Here is a 23,225-nt window from a genome sequence, read left to right on the forward strand (position 1 = left end):
ACACACACACACACACACACACACACACACACACACACACACACACACACACACACACACACACACACAAAGCTAAGAGGGCTGTGGAATGGAGGAGACAGATGGAGTAAAAGCCCTTGGGCCCAAGCTGTCTGTCACAGCAGTGAGGAAACCAGATGAGGACTGATGGAGTGTGTGTGTGTGTTGTGCAGGGGTTATGTTAGGTAGGAGGTAACAGGAAAGGTGGAACTGAGGGTGGAGGGTGGAAGGTGGAGGATCGTGGAAATCAATGCTGGTGTGCCCGCATGATGTAGGTGGCAGTGCCAGTAAAGCCGTGTGTGTGTGTGTGTGTGTGTGTGTGTGTGTGTGTGTGTGTACAGTATGTGTGTGTGTGTGTGTGTATGTGTAGTAGGAATGCATATGCTTTTGGGAAGGCACTGACACTAGTAACATGGGTGTTCTAGCCTTGATGAGAAAAACAGCAGCATGGATGCTGAGCAGACACCAGAGAAGAGTGAGCAGAGGTGCATGTCAAAGAGTCATGTTCGAGGGGACACCAGCTGGTCATGATCAAAGGAATGAGAGCAAAAGCAGATAAAAAGAACATCAAGCAAAAGCGTGAAATGTGAGACAGAAAGTGCAAGCAAAAATATTACCAGTGATATGAGAATGAAGAGAGAAAACAATGAGATTCCAATTGGAACACCAGACAGATAGTGTCTTGGCTTCAGCCTTCAAGGAATGAAAATGAAGGAAGTTTGAGGGAAACCTCAAAATCAAAAGCAATTTAGTTTTACCACATGCTGGCTGATTTCTGGCTGTTCAGTTGTACAGTGTGGTATGACTTCATCTGTGCCAAACCACAGCTTAAAACAACATTTCTGATATGAAATTCCTTTATCACAGTCCATTACCTTGGGCCTTTGTTCTGTTTCACCATCATTACCAGTGTTGCATGAGGGAAATTACACTTTGTTTTGGAATGTGAAGGACACAGAGAATGTATGAGCTGAAACTAAAACCCACGTGTTTCTTTGTGTGTGTGTGTAATGAGTATGTGTCTTCGTGTGTGTGTGTGTGTGTGTGTGTGTGTGTGTGTGTGTGTGTGTGTGTGTGTGTGTTTATGAGAGAGAGAGACGTTGAGAAAGAGAAGAGAGAGAGAGAAGGCAACTGCACTTTTAACCATAGCCTGCCTGGTTTTAGTCCATACATTATTCACCTTTAATATCATACCACAGTGTTATTCTTCTCTGAAACATGGTATTAGCCCTGGCCCCTTTCCAGGCATATTTCATCTTGTCAGCATGCCTTGGAGGAAAACAGGCTTTCAGTGAGCAACCTCGAGCCTTAACTTCCATAACATCCAAAAACATGCTCTCTCAGATCCCAAGACCTAGAACGCACCTCTCTCTCCTTCTCCCTGAAGAGCAGTCCCTGTTTCATTGAGGTCATGTCCCTCCATATAAAGATGCCATTTAAGGGGCCACAGTACACTCAAGTAGCACGGGCAGAGCCGTTCAAAGACTTGTAAAAATAGTTTAACAAGGGTTTCTCCCTGCAAACTGTCACAAAACTGACCCTCCACCACAACCAACCCCCCAACCCCCCGGCTACTACCACCTCAAGCGGGCCTGTTCCCGAGTCAAACACTATGTAGCACCTCAGAGACCAAATAAAAGCTCAGACACTGACAGGAAGGCTACGCTGTTCTGGGGGGCCTTGGGGCTGAAACTGTGACAAGAGTGCCAGCACCCATGAGCAACAGCCAAAAAAGCTGGGGCTTTTTTTTTAAGCCTCGGCTGTTTGTACAAATAGACACATTACACACCTCTGCTACCTTTTTTCTGACTTATCCCTCCAGCTGTTACATTAAGTTAGAGCCATGACATCATTGCTCAAATCCCAACGTGCCAACGAAAAGTAACCACGTATAGGGATCAATTAGGGAAACAACCCACACTTCAAATATACAAGTAACAACTGCAAAAACACTTGGAGCTTGTTTTCTGGGAAAGCTGAACATAAAATACCTTGTGGGTGAGATGAGGAAGAAATTTTCAGTGCTGACAAAACCTTAATTGAGCTTTAAAAGGTGGTTTAATGGTTTGCTGAGTGTAGGTTGCGGTTTTAAGGGTAATTTCTCGATGTGTGTGTGTGTTTTAAATCCTCTGCAAGCTTTTCAGATTATCTGTTTTTAATGTGTACCACAGCTCATGCTTATAATTCATTGGATGTTGTAAGTCTTCTACTTTGTTTCAATACCATGTTCGGCATGTCAAGTGTTTGATGAATGATGGTCAAAAACACTTGTTTCGCAGCTCTGTTGAGGATATTTACACTTGTCAGTCTTCTAAATGCCAGTCATTTGACCCATGTTTGGACAAACACTTGCTCCAAAAGAGATCATCACAAACAGAATTCTTTAGGCATGTGCATCTGTCTTCACTCTTACAGTCTCCATAGGGAGTAAACTGTTTACAGCATGTTTGAGGGCACTTCACTAAGACATTTAAGTGGGGTGGAGGTTGAATATGGTGGGGTTTGTATAATATAAACTTCATCACACACGTTTATGTGTTGACCTTAGTTTTAGATTCTCCATTCAGCTACAGAAAAGTTTGCAGTTTCCTTTCTGGGCATTGGGCAGGACCACACACCGGTGCTCAATAGGACAGAGTAAGTCCATTTCAGTTACTGCACACTCCATAAGAATAGTAAAGGATTCTAAAAATGGGCCACTAACAGACGGAGCGGAGCAAGCAACAGTGGACCAACTTGTGGGATCTTTTAGCCCACTATTGAGTTTAAGTTCTCTTAATTTCTCTTAATTATCTACGAGGAGCGAGCACTGTAAGGACTGTTTAAAATAAATGTAGATGTTGATAAAAATGTCTCCACACCATCTATAAAAGACAATTATAGCTGGCTGTTTTTACAGCAAGCACAAGAGAAACATTCACAGATTTATATAGATGACAGTAAGAGAGGTGTCATCAGCATGCATCCACAGGTGTCACTGATAAGACAATCTGTTGGGGTCCCCACCACATGAAGCCTGTTCAGCAGGGATTCCGTATCTCCCCAATTCCTCCGTGAATGTGAAATACGAGCAGGTTAAGGGAGAATAAGCTGGATCAGTAACACTCTCGGAAAGTTAACAAGTCTTCAGGGAATGGAATGAATCCCAGTCCAGCTTTTCACTATCATTCAAGATCAGAGTTGGCCTTTGCTAGTTAGGAGCCGAGGGCGAGATCCTGGATGTGCTTTCTGTCAATCAGTCACTCAGTGCCTTAACCATTAGCAGTCACCTTATTTGCCTTAATCCAAGGGCTGGCTCTCTTGATGAGGTGTTGACAGAAATCCTTATTTGGGTTTTGGGAACAGGACTTGCCATAACTGGTCTAGACTGTATAGTTGTCTCTGCTGCTAGAATATGTGGAATAGGAAGTGAGGTCTGCTTTCTACATCAGCAGAGGTGATCTAATGTGATCTAAGGAGGTTAGAGGATAATTATGCTCTCACAGAGAGTCATTTATTGGCAAGCACAGTGACAGTGAAGAGACAGGTGGTTTGTTTGTGTGTGTGTGTGTGTGTGTGTGTGTGTGTGTGTCCATGTCCAAATGGATTAGGTCATCTCAAGGTAGATCCAGCATAATGATCAGTTCTGGGGTAATTTACAAGGTGAGTTTTTGCAGTCAGTTAGAATTATGTCTTGTTAGGTATCCGTTGCTGTGAAACAAGATAGGTGTTTCGGTGATGCCATAGCTAATGACAACCTATAAAAGTCCCATAAACACATTCATAAAAGATATAATCTCGGGTTTAAGCCACAATCACACAAAAGAACACAGCCTTGATCAGGTTCAAAGAGAAAAAGGAGTTGGTTTCCTGGATGCACTAAACTTAGCAAACAAAATACAGCATATAAAATACAGATCACACATAAGTACACAGCAATTGGGACTTGGGAGAAAAAAGGTTAGCTCATCTGATGGGTCTTAAATTGCTCCAGATGACCCTATCTGGCCATTGCTTTGGCAGACTGAGAAGAAAAAGCTAGCACAGATGTATTAAGCTATGCAGTCAGGATTGCCCAGCGTGTACCACATAAACCGCTGTGTAACCTCACATGTAAACAGAATTTCATCCTCTACATTTTCTGCCTTGGATGTCCATATGCAAACATTTTTCCCTTTTTCCGATTTCCTGTCACTGTGGAGCGGCTCGCTGCGCTAACGGGTCTTGTGGGCCCATCTGCTCGACATTCCCATGTGGTCATTAAAGCAACTGCAAATGAATTTATAGTCAAAATGTTCAGTGGACTCCTGTCCTTCATTAACGTGGCCTGCATTGCATATTGTATAATATAAGAACTTAGCTGATTATAGTTCTTGGGTCTACTTCACACAATGCATGGCACAGTATGTGCACATAAACAGCACATACATGAGTTAGTATGTACAATGTAATGTTTTCCAGTGCTATTCCTGCATTGGGGGATGAAACACTAGACCATTAGGATTGGCATTGGCTTCCAGCAATTGTACTGCCTTTCCATGCATGTCTAATCTATATATCATCAATTCTCATCTGGTCAACATTTTAGCCAAAACAACTTGATACTGATATAAAATGATTGACAACACTGACATTAAGGGATGCATTTCATCTGAAGCCTGTAGTCTCTGTGAACTGAGCCAACAATCATTGCCTTGCATTGCTTCACCACTTCATCTACAGGTGGTAGAAAGACTATGCTTGGCTAAAGACTATTTCCAACAGTCTCTGGCGTATTCTAATACAGTCAGAAGAATGGGAATCTTGAGACCAGATGATAAGCAGAAACACCTAATTGCCCTCAATGCACATTGCATCACCTTCAATGGGGAGTTTGTCCACTGTTGCATAATAACTGCTCAATTCTCTCGTTGCGAATCAGCCCTGTCCAATACAAACATCTCACATGTCTCTTAACTAAACTCCAGAGACAGACAGATCCTAAATCACCCTATCAGATAGGAGTTGGAATGTCTATATCTTGGTATGTGTGTTTCAATGTACCATACAGTAAATGGCGACGTGTTTCTGGCATTGGCAAGTATGTCTGCACTTCTATTGTAAAATCTTGAAATTGTGTCAGCGCCAAGAGGAGGGATGTTGTGGGGTGAGGCAGAGTGAGAAAAACAGAAAACAAATTTGGCTTTTCCCCCTACATGTAGCTAGCAGCTGCCAGCTCTCTGCCGTGTCATGATGATAATGGCTGGCATAACACTGGCCCAGGTGAGATCCCTTCATTAATCTTCATTCAGTGGCCAGAACTGACTTCAGGATCATCTCTCACACACACACACACACACACACACAGGCATACAGTACAAGGAAACCTTACACATTCAAAAACACAATGGATTCACTCATATTCAAATACAGGAAACTAGAGAGATTTTCTCTCTGGTGTAAACTAACATATAAACATTTTGGGGAAAAACACTAGCCTAGAAATCTAGACGCACCCTAGCGGCGGCAAATTAATTTGCTCAGCCTGTACGTCTAGTATCGAACCATAGGAATTTCTATTGGCTTAACACCGTGGATGTTCTCCAATCACAGCGCTCTATTTCGTTAGAGAGTCTTAAGGCGGGCTTAACAGGATAACGACATCCTGCGACGGTGAACAACAAGGAAGGTGGCTATGGCGAACGAAGAGCGGTTGTTTGAATCGGCGTTGGCGTCAACTTTGGAGGAGTTGGACTTGTGCTTTTCTTTGAAAGTAGAGCAACACAATGCACTTAAGTCATTCCTTTCGAAGAAGGATGTATTTGCCGTTTTGCCGACCGAATACGGATATGGTCGTAGCGCTGGCCTATTGCATGCCTAGGCAGTTTGAAAGACAATTCTCTGCCCGCCCCTTGGATTAAGCAGGTGAATGATTCGATTCCAGACTATACATTTCAATGATATAGGATGGCCCGCCAGGCTAGAAAAGCACCACTTAGTCACACAACCTAGAGAATGGTTAAGATAAGCACACACACACACACACACACACACACACACACACACACACACACACACACACACACACACACACACACACACACACACACACACACACACATACACACACACACAAACACACACACACACACACACACACACACACACACACACACACACATTTCATCACTGATCAATTGAATGAAGCTCAGAGACAGGAAAACCTTAGCCACAGTAGCTTGGCAAGTGTTTGTGAATGTGCCACAAATTGGAGAGAAAGTACACAATATTTTGAAATGGTGTGGAGATGGGGTGGTATGACATAAAGAAAACAATTACAAGACAAAATAAACTTTTGATAAACAAATTACTATTTAAAGAATGCCAATGCTAGTTCATCACTCCTTGTGCCACAAAGTCTTGTTCTTTGGCAGACTCCAGTTCTCCCTCAAGTTAATTTCAAATCAAAGAGTTCATGGTTTTCCCTTTGTTGCAATAATAAACCTACTACATTCATCAAGACTCTCATATTTTAGTATGCAGTTTCCTTGAAAAAAATCCCAACTTGCTTATTTCCATCGTCTGGAGAGGGGTAGGGGAACTTTAGGCTAGGAATGGCAGATGGTGCTGATTGGGATCAGGGAGTTGGGGTGGGATAGCGGTGTTTGGGATCAGGGAGTTGGGGTGGGAGAGTGGTGCTTGGGATCAGCGAGAAGGGCTCATTGGGACCAGGGAGAGCATGGCAATGTGCCAGCCCACCTACAGCTCCAGGGCACGCTGATGTACTCAGGGAGTTCATAATGGCGACTGTGAATGGCATGTTTGAGCTCGGTCACTGACTCTGTTTGTTTTCTCAAGCGTGGCGTGCTGATGATGTCATCCACGGGCCACAGGCAGAGTGGCGGGCAAGCGTGAAGGTCGACGACCCCTGAGAGTCTGTGCCAGCGAAAACAGGTAACATTGTCTGGGTCAGTCGCTCATAGACTCACACACACACACACACACACACACATACACAAACAAGAGTGGTGTGTGTGGTTCTGTGTTTGGGTGTAGCCAGTATCCAACAACCCTTCCTCTAACCTCCCCAACACGAAACAACATTATGTCACCTGGGATCTATGTTGCGGAATACAAGCAGCTCAATGGGGTCGTTACGTGTGTCACAACTGCTCCACTCAAAGAAATCAAGACGTTCTGCCTCCACCCCTTACTACTCTGTTTTTTAGGGTGAATTACAATATTGTGATAGATTTAGGGACTCCAAGAGGCCAACAGTTGTGCCAAGTGAAGTCAGAGAGTTATTAAGCCCGTATCCACGACAGCCCTGCCCAAGTCTGCCAACAACCAAACACCACTCCACTCTCTCTCTCGTTTACTCCCCCACCCTAATCCAATTCCCTCCATCCCTCCCCCTTGTTATTTTTGGACACCTGTGTGGCACTTATGGGCTGTAATTGAAAAGGCAGTTCATAGAAGGTATTCACAAAACGACTGTGTGTTAGACGCTGGAAAATGGGGATTTTAGGGGTAAGAGTCTGTAAGGCACATTAATGATGCTAAATTCAAGAAAATATAAAATTACAAGTGTACCTACAGTATATTTATCCAGATAAAGGTGAACGCATCGGTGGCAGGGAGGTAGTAAAAACTCGGGAAGTTGGAAAGTCCTTTCAACAAAACTCAAAACTGGAACAACACACCTGAGGCACCAGGTATTTTTTTTATCCTTTTATCCATCATTTGACTTTTCCAAGTCTTTGTTAACACAGTGTAGCTGAGGGCTGCTACTGCACTGTTTGGAAGAACAAGCTGGCCCCATAATGGGCGAGGCTGTGGTGTTAACAAGCTGCTTGGAAACTCACAAATATTAAAAAGGCCAGAAGAGAGACCGGGCTGCCACAATTGCCACGTGTCAACACTTAAAGCCAGAGTCTGAAACAAAGCAGGGCTGAATGCCTATAGGTATTCATCTCTATAAAACAAGAAACAAAACCCACTATCTGCCCCCACGTTTCCACCACAGCCCAGGGCCACCATGTGGGGAGCAGGTAGGAGTGTTGAGGGGTCCTCAGCCTGCATGCGATTAGTGAGATTCTGGTTAAAAAGATCAGAGCATGCGTGGGTAATGGGCACTGTCTGTTCTGCTCTAAATGCGTCTCAGCTCTAAGACTCCTCTGGTGTTGTGAAATCCGCAGGGGGCCAAGTCATAAGCCAATAGCACCCAGATCCAATCCCCTGTGCTGGTTGACATATTAACGCCTTACTTTCTCAAAAAACCTGTGCACTGTTCAAGATTGTTAGATGGTTTCATTGTTTTCCCTAACACAAGTCTAAGCCCCATGACAGTGATGGGGGTTGAGGCTGGGTGGTGGATGTGTATCTAGTTGACATCTTGCTGGGCGCTGTCTGTCGACCCTGGATTGGCTCGTGTGAGTGGGCCCGAAGTGCGTGCCTCCGCCCTGAGTCTCACAGGCTCCGTAATAGGCTCCAGGCCTGCAGCCAGAGCCTGCCTGTGATCAGGTTTCATTGAATACAGACATGCAGTGGAGGATCTGGGATTATACTGGTGATAACATCATATATTCAAATGACTTGCAGCTTACTATAGGAACTCTCTATCTCTTTCACTCTCACTCTCTCTCTCACACACACACACACACACAGGGCCCTTTGATCTATCCCTACAAGGGGATCAGGGATCTGCTGAGGTGACAGAAGGACTTTGAGTCAAACCAGAGAGAAAGCTGATGTAATATAGCGGAACCAAGATAATACTGGAGTAGCATAAAACAACAGCTTGCATTTGTGTCCAAAAGTGTTCCACGGAGATCAACAAAGGAAATCCATTCCAGAGCCAAGTCAGACACTATTTGTGATGATTATTGTGTAGCATAAGTCATCAAGATGTAGATGGCTTTAGCAGAGCAGTTTGGGCAAACAGCCATGCCATCATTTTAAAAGCTGCAAAAGTTAAAATTAGCTATCTGAATATCAAAGGTATTTCACTGTAATTTACTGTAAGAGGCAAACTTTAAACATTTTCCTCATGTCCAAAACTTCAAAGCCTGCAAAGCCTGTGTTTGTGTGTGTGTGTGTGTGTGTGTGTGTGTGTGTGTGTGTGTGCGTGTGTGTGTGCGTGTGTGCGCGCGTTCGTGCACGTGTTTGTATAATCCTGAGGGCTATGTTTGGTTGTAAATTATTTCCCTATCTGAAGCATGTGGAAGAAAATAAACAGATTGATTCAAATGAAAAGGGATGCCTGAGGTCCCTCAGCTCCAGTGTTAACTTGAATCAGACTGTGATTTTCACCTTTGCTCTTCTGTCTGACTGGATTCTGCATCTGTGCTGCTTTGACTGCAACTAAAACAGACTTATTCATGAATGTGACTAAAGACATGCTAACTAGAAAACACATGTCAATGCATTGTGCCAAGTTAGGATTGGCTGAACTTGTAAAGCAATGAGCTAAGTGAATAAACTAAAACTGATCAAAGACCAATGACTTAAATGGCTACTCCTCACCCTTGTTATACCTCATATCTCAACAGGAGCACTACTGATGATGCCCCACTGGACTCCAACCTTGCTAAAGGTAAATTACCTGGCTGATAGACAGGAGTGTTAATCTCTTTCTAATAAAACAACGCCAATCACAGGCCTAGCTGAGACACAGAGGCTCTTTACATACATGAATAATGCTGGACGCCGTTCAAATATGCATCAGGATGAAAAACAAGGTGATGATGCGAGAGCGGGTCTGTGTTTCAGAGGGATGATTATGGGGGTTAGACCCAGAGAGTGATACAAGCTCACATTGCTAAGGGGTTAGTCATCTGAAATGTGTCAAACCAGTGAAAATAAATAGTCTCTCTCTCTCTCGCTCTCTCTCTCTCTCTCTCTCTCTCTCTCTCTCTCTCACACACACACACACACACACACACACAGGAAAGGTAAACTTTTACTATATGTATTTATATGAGCTCATTGAGTTTAACTGCCATTAGCTCCCCGCTCTCACCCTTTCAAGTATTTGCTTTCACAAGCTCCTAACTAATCCCCCAGTGGACACGACCACGTTTATTACAGAGCACAATAGTTGTAAAAATTCAATAACTTTGCACATTCTGCACAAAGGCAGCCTATACAGCCACCTGGAGGCCTATTATCTGTACATACATACACATTACATAATCTCTCAGTGAAATCCATGAGCTGTTTAAAGTTTTTCATGTCGCTCCTTTTCACTTGCTCACTCACTCACACACAAAATGGCAATCTCTTGGGTACTCTTGGAAAACAGAGTAAAACACTCAGGATACGGTGCTGGCTAACGCCAGAAACAAGAAGTGTGACCAACTTGTAAACTTCAAGCACTTGTTTAGGCTACTGCTGCAAGTCTCTTAACAAACTATGACCATAATCACCTCAACCACTCATATTCATTGAAGCCAATAACTCACCTAATTGAAAGGACTGGCTTAACTGCTATGTGCATATATGTGTATGTAAGTGTGTGTGTGGTAGTGGAAGGGTGGGATGGAAGGGCATCTGGTCATTATTTTTCTTATTGGTATTACACCTCATCTACTGTGTTGACATTGACTGACACTCCTCTGAACATGGCTCTGAAGGCCATTGAAAATATCTACATTTCTAAATATATTAATATAGTTACATTTCAGGAATGTTTTTTGGAGATATTACTGTCTAATTGTACCTGTAGCCCTTCAGACATAAAATAGTCAATCTCACCCAGCAAGAACTACACGCATATACTGTAGGCACACAGGTACTGTAGCTTACAGTGCTGAATGTCCTAGACCTAGTATGTACCATGTGCATCAAATGGCACTTGGAAGGTGCAAAGCAAGCAGAGCATGAGACCTAAGGCCATGCCAGATAAGGCATGTTAGAAATCAGTCTGAATACACAACACTAAACAAACGGCCCTCATGTGTGTGACCATTTGACCCGGCGGCAGAGAAAGTCTGTGGTTCAAAGACATCACAAACAGATGGCTGGCAAAGGTCTGGACAAGGAAACAAGCTCCAAGGCTCTTCATGATGTCAGAGACTATCAGAAGATTGACGGGACAAACATATTGAAAGATGTCTAGTCAAAGAAAGGCAACAAAACGGAGGGGGAAAGTCTTGATGGATGAAGAGGGATAGGGGGATGGATGAACATTCTGGCATAGCATGTGTGGAAGGCTTTCATTTGTTATCTCCGGTGCATGTTGAAAACACATCTGGCCAATGCTAAGCTCACTCTGCAGAGGGTTAGCAGTTGCTTGTTCAATGTGCACTAAGATGTCTTATTACAAATTAGGACACTCAACAAAAAATATTGAGGAAAAACAAGGGGTTGGGGGGGGGGGGGCGTGGTAGAGATAATGGGGTTCAATTATCACCAATGCCACACCCTGTTACAGAAAGCTGAACTGAAGTAATACAGGAAGACCATTTTATCAGAGGTTTCTGTAGACACTTATCAGAAGATTATGATAAAAAAAGAATCAGAGACCTTTCAAACAATTCCACACAACTGTAAGGACGTTTTCCCCTTTAGCTTGAAAATGGTATGAGGGCAAGTGAAGTTACTAAAAATATTCAGTATTAACATGAAAATATTGACTCATATAAGCCATGGACGGACATCTGTTTTAAGCTGTTTGGCTTTGTCCACGCCAATGAATGTGTCTCCATTAACGCACAAAAAAATACTAACATAAAACCTTATGTCTGGGCGGGACATTAACCTAAATGAGGCTGCTGCTTAATACGCTGAAATGGCATTGCCACGGCATTTGCTTTTCTCAAAAGTGTTTCATAAGGGACAGACACGCACTGCCATTTGGAGCAACTCAATAATGTATTACGGAATGAATAAAACCTATGCACCTGTGTCAAATTCATAGACCTACACTGAACAACAGCGTCGCCATGAGGCGATGTAGGCTATGAAAGGAGAATTGTATGAAGAGCATCACAGCATCCTTATTTTTTCGACTTCCTAACCAGGGAGATTAACGGGTATTATTAAACCCGCGAATTTGTTTCATTAAAATATTGTGCAACAATGAAAAACACCAAATGAACACAATGGACAAAAGTAGTGAGGTCACTCCAATTAACTTAGTGAAATGATGAGAGAAACTGATAACGGCTTACCGGTTGGTGGCATTCCCGACCCCGTCTCCGTCATGTCGGTTGGAAATACTTCAGAGGGAGAGCAAGCCTCGAGCACAGCCATAAGCAAAAATAACAGCTTTATAATTTTGGGAAACATTGTTCTTTTGTTCTGGAACATTACCGCGTAGAAAACTGTAACTGCTTCTCAGGTGCGCTCGTGCGTCAAGGGCACACATGCATGCCACCTAAAGAGCCTACGATGTTTCTGTTTCAATTCAATTTAGTTATGAAAACTGAGAGAACTTTCCAAAACTTCTCTACTGTAAGAGTCAGACATCAACAAGAATTCGCTGTGCGCCTCACTACATGCCAGCCCAATCTGCTGCCACTTCACTCTGCGCGCGCATGAGCCGGTTGGCAACAAAATGAGTATTGTACATTTTTGCGCGAGTGTCCGCCCCGCCTACGCTGAAGGCCAATGAATACTCCGATCAAAACGTAATTTCACCCTTTCATAAACAAATGTGTCCACTTGTTATGACATGAAAGATGCACATCTTTATCATCAATCATTGCAGTTTCAAGTCCCTCACGTCAGGTGTTGTCAACATGGAGAGCAGCGCCAGTCCTCTATGCAGACAGAAGCTGCAGTTTTATATTAAAGGTATAACCATAACAATAAAAACACGCCCTTTTGTTTGAAACTGCCACCAAATATACGGACACAAAAATGGGTTAATGACCTACGCTAAGACAAAATACCGAGGCTCTGCGGTTGGTGCGCATTCTTTACAAATAGGGACAAGCGACAGTGCTTAGGAATGTAGTAGCACACAAAAAGTAGCCTACACTATCACAAATGTTCTATATTTCCATACCGAAACATACCAGAGAAAATTATGCAAAATGAAGCGTTTTTTGTAACCAGTTTTATTTTCTTACATAACTCAATTTCAAGGACATTTCTTCATACAAAATGCAATGCTAGAAATGACAGCAGTATTGACCAGCGTGAACCGAAGATAAAGATAGAGAGGCAGTGCTAGAGTCAGGCTGATCACGAAGACGTCAAGACGAACACCACACCAATTTCAGTCCAGGACACAAAACTCTCCAACTTCTTCCGCCATTGTAAATGCGTTAAATGTCGTTGCTTCACATCCCTTTTCATTCCTATGGTATATCAAACGTCATTTAAAACGACCAGCAAGTGAACGCATATAAAATAGACTTCATGATATACAATTTCACACATGCACATATTTCATTTGAACATGCAAACATGAACGTGATCAAGGACGCCACATTTTCAGTGGATGAGGTACAAGAAATAAAACAAAAATGGCTAAGGGATACATTTGGCACCTGATTTTAAATTAGCTGACAAATTGTTGCTCTTTTAGAACGTTTGTCTCCACTCATGTGTTCTGGTAATGACAAAGCAAACATTGGCAAAAAACATTTGTAGGGTCCGTTGTGACTCGCAACGCTACTCATTTGGACAAGGTCACACAAAACCTTTCAATTAGCCATTATTTACCTAATTGCTAACTATCTTAGGGCACAAATAAAATAACCATTACCTTTAAAAGTAATGTTTTTTTTTTTTTTTTTAAATAACCGAATCAAATAGTTACAAGAGTAAATGGGGAATCTAGGGTGACATGCATTTTGCCAGGGTGACAAAATCTCAAGTTAGGCATTTTAAGAGAAAACGTGTCTTTGTTTAACATTTTGTCAATGTACATCTTATTTTACATGTGTACTTTACAACAGTGTGTACAAATTCAGAGAAATATGTGTTTTGGTCACAATCATGCTAAAGCCTGAATCTGGAGAGCCCTGGACATAAAGCTACAATGGAGGCCAACTGGTCCTAAAGTGTCATCTGTTGCATAGTCCAACTTCACTGTGAGTCAACAGTCAACACACCATGCGGTGCCAAGAACGAACAGAGAACAGCACACTTGTCTTTGGAGGGACAACCCACATTATTTCTCGCTCCTTGGGACCCAGGGCTGAAAAAAAAGTTGAATCTTAAGCCCTCTATTAATATCCTTTTCATGGATGTCAAAAAGAGCTGGATAAAAAGTGAAGGCAATATGGCTGCCATTCCAGATACCCTGCCTTAGTCCTTCTTAAGACACCTTCAGTCCACTGTCTTTTGGATCAGCTCTCACAGTTTGGAGCTGGCAGAGAAAGGCTAGCCTTCAATTATAGTTATGTCTGGCACCAGGAGTTGTTTAAAAAAAGTTTCTCAACATTGCATTGAGCCATTTCAGGTCAGTTATCTTTTCAAGGTTACAGAACTTTAATAGAATTGATAGGAACGCAATGAGTAAACACAGCAGCATTTCCCATTTGTTCTCCCTGTCCCATCTTTCTGTCCACAGACAAATGCCCTTGAGAGAACATTGCAGGGAACAGTGGCTGTTATAGGCCTCATAGTGTTTGAATAACTTGACAGGATTTAAGGGGACACGGAAGCCAATGACTAAACTGACAAATAGGCAGGGCTGCTATCACCTTGTCACTATGTGTAAGAAAATCCTGTGGGCCCTCAATGTAAATATGGAACTAAAACATGGAGTTATTTCAATAACACTTAACAGGAGACACAGATTATGTGAGGACATTTTTGTTTGTCAAGAATTGTCCTTTTGGAGATAGGACTATGATACAAAAGATGTCTTTGTACTCACTGTCAGCATCTAACACTGGGTAAGGAAAGGGGTAAATTCGAGACCTAATGTCTGCCTTGTGAACATGGAAACGTGACGTGTATGCCAGGAAACGTAAGCTCACTCATTCACTCTAAACCACTCTTGCACAGTGGAGGAGAAAAGGCAAAGCTTGCTGTGTCCTCTGTTTTACACAAAATAAAAGACGACCCACGTAAATGCATTAATCACAGGCAGCAGCTTTAAGACAATATTAACCACCAAGTCAGACAGGAACCTTCTTGCATGCACTCACACCACTTCTGTACCATAGTTCACTCTGAATTGGCACCAAACTAACTACACACATATTAATGTCATAATAGTAATCTATATTAGCAATATAATTCTCGCATGTCATTTTCTCCAGCTCTAATACATAATTTCATATAAACACCAATGAATGAACTCTTGTTGTGTAGTCAATTTAAAAATCTATTTTTTTTTGTGCAAACATATAAATCTCTGTTGCCATGTTTGTGATATGGGGTTTTGTGGAGATGCCAGACCACTTTAGATTGACACTGGCTGCGTCCAAGATGTCAGCTCAGTTTCCTCTCTTAGATGTACGTTTCCTATCCTGTCTACAGATCTGCATTTTAACCACAAACAGTAACACATTTAAAGTTAGGCACTTGGTACAGTATTTGACGGCTTGAGCACTGCGTTTCAAAATAAAGAAAACAAAAGAGTAGAGCTTATCCGTGATATCCAGCTATACTCCTCGACGAACCCTTTAAAAGTACAATGGTACAAAAGGAGGAATACTGTTATTGAATGTACTATACTATAGCTTGATACAAAACAAATGACAATTTTGGCCTCAATCTTACATCTTTTTTTTTTTACTCTTCCCCATCTTAGTGTGTTTCTGTGTATGTGTTCAGTTTGTCACTCCTTAGTCGAAGTCACAGGACAAAAAGAAAAGAGCAGCAAATCTTCAAAGTAAAAAATATCACTTTGCCTTCACATCCTCGGTCATGGAAAAAAACAACAACATGGGACTGAGACTGACTGATGGGTTCAGGTCCAGTGGCGCTATAGTAGTGCATTTGTCATTATCATCGTCCTCATCGCTTGGGTGTCATGGCTCCGATGCTGCCCAGCAAAGCCTCCCTAACGTAGAGCCCCGTACTCCCATCTCCCCCCGGAGTCAGCTCGGCCTCAGGGAGTTGCTCCATCACCTTGCGTCCATCCAATAGTAGCCCTATAGAGTAAACTTTAAAAGAGAGAAAGAGAGAGAGAGAAAGAGAGAGAGAGGGACGAAGGGGTGGCAATTTGGGAACTCGCTACACTGTCAAATCATGCTCCTTCTCGTCAGGCTGGTCCATATCTTTGAGAAGAGGGAATGCACACAGCGTATTTGACTATGCATGAGTAAAGTTCTCTTAATCTGTGAGCACAGTGGGGCCCTGCAACACTGTAGTCTTTCTGAGGTATAACTATAAAGTATAAAGAAAACTGTGAGTTTTGAAGTGATTTCTGTCCTTTCTTTCTTCTTTTTTGTTTTCAGGCTCAAATATCTTACACTTCCTTCAGTTCTTCAGTATGAGAGGACAAAGACTGATGTACATTCACAACATGTACAGTAGATCCTCCAGACATCCATTCACCCACACACATGCATGCGCACACATACACTCAGATATTTGCAGTGTGCTCATTGTGGCCCTTTCAAAGAGATACCCTCATTTAGCCTCCGTCTCATTTTGACTTGTCCTGATCTTCTAGCCCCGCTAGCACCAGTCGTCTTTCTCAGTCTCCTGGTACCCGCCTGCGCCCCTGGCTCCAGAGCCGGCCGCCGAGCTCATGCCAAGGGCAAAGTGGTACCCGTTGGGCACCCCGCTGCGGCCCGACTGGGCAAGGGCCGAGGAGCCCAATCCGGCACCGGCCCCGGCGTGAGCGGCACTGGGCAGTGTCCGCGTGGAGCGGCCCACGCCGTGGTAGGTGCTCAGGGCGTCGTGGAAGTCGTCCATCTCCTCGGGGTGCGGAAGAGGGTGGCGCGGCTCGGCAGCCAGGCTGGGCACGGAGCCGATGCGGGTGACAGGCACTGGGGACGAGCTGCCGCTGTCGGCCAGCAGCGAGTTGTGCTCCGAGAGGCCGCGCGTCAGACGGGTCGAGCTGGAGCCAGAGACGGAGCTGGGCCCGGCGCAGGGTCGTGAGCCGGCCGACGCCATGGTGACGGGAGACGAGTGGGCCGTTTTGTAGGCGACGGCCGGCCGTGGGGTGAGGGGCGTCTGAGGGAGCTGGCGGCGGCTGCGGTTGGGGGTGTTGGTGCTTGATGCCACGATGACTGGGCTGCCCCTGGCAGTGGTGCCAGCCTGGGAGGGAGACAGGGGGGGGGTTTTAAAAAAATTGATGTGGTGAGCAACTGGTGTACATTACCGGTAATGAGTAATGTAGGCCACAAGTACACCACACACAGAATTAATCTCTCACACACACACACCACCTCCCCTACATGGACATGTGTTCGCACTCTAGCCTGTGGGAATTACCGGAATCGCTTTCAGGTTGTACACTCACACATACAGACTTACAGACACACAAACACACACACAAAGGTATAGTCTGCCATGTGATGTAAAGGTCAGATGCATACACACACACACACACACACACACACACACCTGTATGAGGCGTAAGGTCTCATGTTGTTCCCCAGGGGAGGTGGATCGGCTCGGTCCAGCTGAGTGGGCATGGCCCTGCTCCCTGCTGCCATAGCGCTCGCACGAGTAGTAGCGCGTCTTGGGCTCACCCGACACCGAGTGATGCTTTCGCTCGTGCGGGCGGCCTCGGTCCCGGTCCCGTGCACGATCGCGACTCACGTGCTCGCCCGTCACCTCTGCCACCGTACCTATGAACATGTGGGAACAGGGAAACACGAGAACTCCCATCATGCAACTTACATCTGCAGAGCAGACATGCAGCAAAATCAAATGGAACCCATATGAATCACCAGTACAGCTTTCCGCCAGAATTTCTCACTTCAGCGTTGGTCTTATAAAATGAACTTTAAAATGACTAGGTGTTGAAATTCTCTGGAATTGCTTTTCATCACTGTTCTGTGCTAGCAGATCATGTGAAAGTAATGCATTCTGCATCGTTTGAGCTCACCAAATGCCTCCTATCAAGTACATTGTGTTCAGAAACGTGACCTGAATCCAGGGTAATAAACTAAAGGCGTGGAGGGAACAGGATGGTTATTGGATGAGTGTTCACTCAGATACATCTGATTGTGTCAAAAGTGCACCCTTTCCTCCGTGGTCCTCTTATCCCATATCAATCTCTCCTTTTCTGTCGCCTGTTTCACATTGGCCACTCCGCTTTTCCTTGCTCCTTGGACAGGTGCCCATAAATTAGGTGACAGACATGTGGAGCATGGATTTCATCTCAACAGTCAGAAACCAGCTGTTACCAAGCAACACTAACACAAACACACAATCCTTTGTCACACAAAACACACACATACACATAAATATTCACACAAAATAATCACAGAATGCTGCCTGAAAAGACAAGTATAACTCTCAGACACACCACAACAGTTCAAGTTAAGGTTGGTGACATACAGTACTTACGTACACATTTTCACAGATGACTCAGATTTGGGAAAACCACACAGACACAGTCTGGTCCTTCTTCTTGTCTGTGTGTGTGTGTATGTGTGTCTGTTATATTAATGCTTCAATTATACTTCAGATATTCAATTATGCTTCAAATATTCGGTATCACTTCTTGCCAGCCATATTCTGGGAGGCCAGCACCAGGACTATATTATAATGGTGAATGGTAAAATAGTTGGTGATAGATTTCTGTCTAATAAGTTGAAAGGAATGCAATGAACTTTCTGCTGCACCACAGAGGTATATAATCCAGAGTGGAACATCTGTCAACAACTCCTCAACCTCTGCCATACTTACTTAATAGGCAGACTTACCCAAAGTTCCATGGTGCATGGAAGCACCCGCTCTCACCCAGTCCCATACCAGAAGCCTGAGAATTAAAAAAAAAAAAAAAAAAAAAAATGCCCCCCACCCCTTTCTCCAAAAGCAGCTTTCTCCCTCCTGATCCCTGAGCTGGTAAGTCTGCTCCTTGAGTCGCCAGAGCACTTGACACAGGAATATTCCCTCTGAGCCCCTTTAGGAAGTCAATGGAGGGCCTTTTGCTCTATAACCCGATCAGGCTTAATCCGGGGAGGAATTTATCTTATCGCCAAGCAAGGCCGGTGAAGCAGGAACGAGCAACAACGCCGGTCTGCCGTGCTACTCTTTCTGAACACATGGTGAAAGGAGAGTCTGGTCAAAAGTTGACAGACGCCTTTTCATGCATTCCATCAAACGTCCACTTCATGAATTTGACTCTGTCATATCTGGTGTTTTTAGCCACAGGTATACAGCATCTGACATGTGTGACCATGGTCAATGTCTAACAGATGCACATGTCATCTAGATAGTGGGGCTAAAGTACTTAACTAATGGGTCTGTATGTAAAACATTTGCTCATTAAAGTATCCTCATACAGTAAACACATACATGCGCCAATGACCCAGCACACTCACAGTGTATTTTAACCTACAAGAACACACAAACCAAAAGCTGATTTTGCTTTAATTTGTCTATCCATCATCTCAACCCTTTTGTAAGGCCTGCATTTTCCATGTTCCATATTTCCTCTGGAAACTTGTGCATCTGTACTTTGTGGAATAGCACATTCCCAACAGGGAGGTTTGTGTGTGTAAAAAAAGGAAATTTGATTAACAAATGATTAACAATCCGGTGCTTCACAGGAGAGGACTGATCACGCAGAGAGAGGAAAGGGAGAGTGTTGTTTGTGTGTGCCATAGCAGATGTTAAAGATGCCATTAATCTATGGTGGCTTCTCTGAGAATGCTCCCCTCTCTCTGCTGTCTCCTGCCACCTCATTCCCTCAACACCATCTTATCCAGTGGCGCGCCACCCTAAACGTGGGGTGGCCGCCTCGGTCCCTCACAACATGTGAAAATCTTCGAGTCTGGGCATGTGCAAACACCCTTGTTTGTGCATGTGTATCAGTGCCTGCGTCTTACCCCGTGCAGAGGTGGTCTGCTCTGTGCTGTCCCTCTCCAGTGACTTGTGCTTCTTCTCGCGCTCCCTGCGCTTGTGGCAGTGGTGGTGGTGGTGGTGGTGGTGGTGGTGGGCCCGGTCCTGGCCCTGCGAGGGCCTCTGCAGCCCGTACTCCCGCAGACTCGCCTCCTGGTGGCGCTGCGGGGACAGTGTGGACGCTGAGCGCCTCATGGTCATGGGGCTCGCATCCAGAATGGGCTGATGACGAGAGGAGGAAAAGAGAAAGGGATGAGAAGAAGAAAAAGGGCAGAAAGGAGGGAGGGCTCCATCGATTTGTCTGCTGATACCTCTACCTTTCCGTCTCTACTGTTCTTCTGCCCTCCTCACACTGTGCCCTGACCAGCCAAAGGGAGTGTGGTAACACTCAATTAGGAATACATATTCCTAATGCATTATAAATGTATTTATACAGTCATATGCACTATTTACAATGCTTTTCCGTTAATAAATTGCATGTGTACCCCTGGACATCCACGGTTGCATTCATATGACATTATTATGATTGCATTAATATTGCAAGCCAGTTACAATACCTTATAAAACAATGTTTTACAAGCGGCATGCTGCTTAATAATGCAGAATCCAGCCACAGATAAATACTCTCCATAATGCATCATGGTGTTACCAAATTAGTATGATAAAGACACCTGACCAATAAGCATGGTGCTGCCACAGACAGGAAGAGCTGAGCCTGGTCATGTCAGGGAAGTGCTAAAAATCTGCAGGAGCCCTGAGAGCAAATACAGACTTTACAAATACTGCGAAATATAAAAAGCCTGAGAGAGGGACAGGGAAAAAATAGATTAAAAATTAGAGAGCAAAAGAAGAAAAGAAAGAAAGAAAGAAAGAAAGAAAGAACAGACTGGTACAACTAGCGCTGTTTGCTCACAGCAACGAAGTGACAATTCAGTTAAGCCCACTGGCCCATAAAATCACAGCAGATGTTTTGACCACTTCAAAATGAGACATAATAATGTGATGCCTGTGTCACACATTCATAGAAAGCCACGCTGAGGTCGCACCTCTACTGTCACAGAAAAAAAGGGGTCAGAAGTCAGCTGAGCCATACAGTGGCTATGGGTCTGGGCTTTTAGTGCCATGGTTAAGGCTCAAACCTGCAAGTTATCTGCTCAGGGATTTGTATTGCTTATTATTTAATCATTGTTTATTATTTGTATTGATTGATGTGTGCCTTACAGTCTGTTGTGGAAGGCATTCAACTAATTTGAGGTCCCTGGGAAGATTTGAGCTTTAGTTAAGGCATATTTTGAGGACATTCAATTATGCTTCAACACAAGTACTTACACAACATCATGGCAGTATTTGGGTGTTGGTTGGATGTGCCATTTCAGCATTGGTTTTCACCATGGCAATGAGGGTAAGCTGTAAGTCATGGGTCAGGGCTCTTTAAAGCACATTCTGTCTAGATGTAAAACTAGCCTGACCCAGAGTTTCTACACCTGGAGATATACAGTAATCAGGTTTTAAAATCACTGGCGTGTTTGCATGAGAACAAGAGTGTTGAGGTTAACTATTTGCCGGAAAATGACAAGGACAGTAGAATTGTGTACTAGAGGGACAGGAAATACAAGTCCATCGAGCAAATACAAGCAATACAGGAAGTTGGGCCAAAGCACAGGATTGGAAACTCTTGGTAGACATCGGAAGGCATCTGCCAATTCCACAGTTGTGGTGACACTGCTTTGAGTGAGAGCAGACATGGTGTTGTATTCAGAGGGTGAGTGTACTCTCTGCTTTATTGAGCATTATTCCCTTTGAAGATGTGATGGAAGAATGCTTTCTAAGGAAGAAGTCAAAGTGTGCAAAACTGGTAGCAAAAGTAAGGGAACGTGGATGGCAAGCACACACAATACCAGTGGATATGGGTGTTAAAGGTTTTGTAGCAAAGTCAGCTACAACACTTCTGTTGGATTTTATTTTTGTTGTGGACGGTTACTGAAAGGAGCTGTAAAAAAGTTATCTGAGGCTGCTAAAAAGGCAAGCAAATGGCTATGGCTGAGGCACTCACAGATTACCAGGGTTCATGTTGTAACCTGAATTGACTGTGAGATTTGTGAAATCTTGTCGCTGTCTTTCTGGAGCAGTAGTTGTTGGTGCCCACATCAAGGGCTTGCGTTATGGCTGGTCACATCGCTGATCTGATCATGGTCACAGCAACGAAGAGGAACGACTGAAGAATTTGTTGGCATTTGTTAGTGCCTGTATCAAGGGCTTGCGGTTGGTCTGGTTAGGTTGCGGATCCGATCATAAACGGCCACAGAAATGAAGAGGAATGACTGCAGAATTTGGTTGGGTTGAAAAACCCCGTCATGATTGTAGAGGGGGGTGGGTCTGGGACCCCAGACACTACTGTTGGGCCTTCTGGAGGTGTTGCGGACCTAATTCAAATAAAACACTGATGAAGGAAGGTGCCGGTTTGATAACCCCAGTGAAATGCTCAGAAGGCTGTTCTATTGGTGATGCTGTTTTTTGTGTATGAAGATTTGTTGCTTTGGTTGGGCACTTAAGCTACTGGCAGCGCATGTAGTACCATGAATGAGGAATATTCCAGACCCTGGGTAGAACATGTGGCACGCTTGCAAATGCTGCCAGCTAACTGTCAACTGTGCTTTGTGGTTGTATCCTGCGTCATGTTGTGTAATGTTAAATAGGCTTGGCTGTTGATTGTGCACTATGGGGAATTCCTTTCCTAAAGCACAAGGAATTTAACATCTCTCCTGTGTAAATTTGAAATGATTGCCGATTCTTTTTTATCATTGACCAATACTCCTTAATCATTGTGTACTTGTTATATTTTTTGCATTTGCCCTGTAAGACGACCCATAGTCATTGTTTAACAGTCTCATCTGAAGTAACAGTCACAACGCCACAGCATCTGAAAGAAAAAGACGTCACAAGCCTGCTATCACCACCTAGTGACCACAGCAAGCTTGTGCTCTGAAAATGGTTACCCCTTCACAGCACATCTTTACCAAAGCAGTTGCCAACACATTGACACATTGTCAGTTAAAATATGACGCAATAGGTTACATATTAACTTAAATTTTCAGTACAATTAACATGTTGTATATGCATGTCCATATGTTCAATGTGATCATCCACTTTTGCCATTTTTAAGATCATCTGGGGAAGTTGTCTACAATTAAAATTCAGACACTGTATTTCTGAACCATTGGAAAAATTACTAAACCTACTAAAATGACTAATAGGTTTAGTAATTTTACTAAAATTACTAAACCTATGAGGCTGATTTTATCTTCAGAAGCATT

The 23,225-nt window shown here is 43.8% G+C and overlaps 1 protein-coding gene across 1 annotated transcript in view; it reads right to left on the bottom strand.

Moving 5' to 3' along the window:
* Window positions 1-13,022: 13,022 nt before the first annotated feature.
* Window positions 13,023-23,225, bottom strand: part of cacna1bb (calcium channel, voltage-dependent, N type, alpha 1B subunit, b) — a 173,789-nt gene continuing 163,586 nt past the window's right edge. The window contains exons 49-51 of the mRNA XM_076284803.1: window positions 19,899-20,133; window positions 17,461-17,687; window positions 13,023-17,151 (exon numbers count right to left, since the gene is read on the bottom strand). Coding sequence (XP_076140918.1) covers window positions 16,567-17,151; window positions 17,461-17,687; window positions 19,899-20,133 — 1,047 coding nt within the window. The 3' untranslated portion in view covers window positions 13,023-16,566. The remainder of the gene's footprint in view (window positions 17,152-17,460; window positions 17,688-19,898; window positions 20,134-23,225) is intronic.

The sequence above is a fragment of the Alosa pseudoharengus genome, unplaced genomic scaffold, assembly GCF_046254945.1.
Source record: "Alosa pseudoharengus isolate Yale_2024_CS ecotype anadromous, Long Island Sound unplaced genomic scaffold, YU_APseudo_1.1 YU_APseudo_1.1_scf_14, whole genome shotgun sequence".
Lineage (NCBI taxonomy): Eukaryota > Metazoa > Chordata > Actinopteri > Clupeiformes > Clupeidae > Alosa > Alosa pseudoharengus.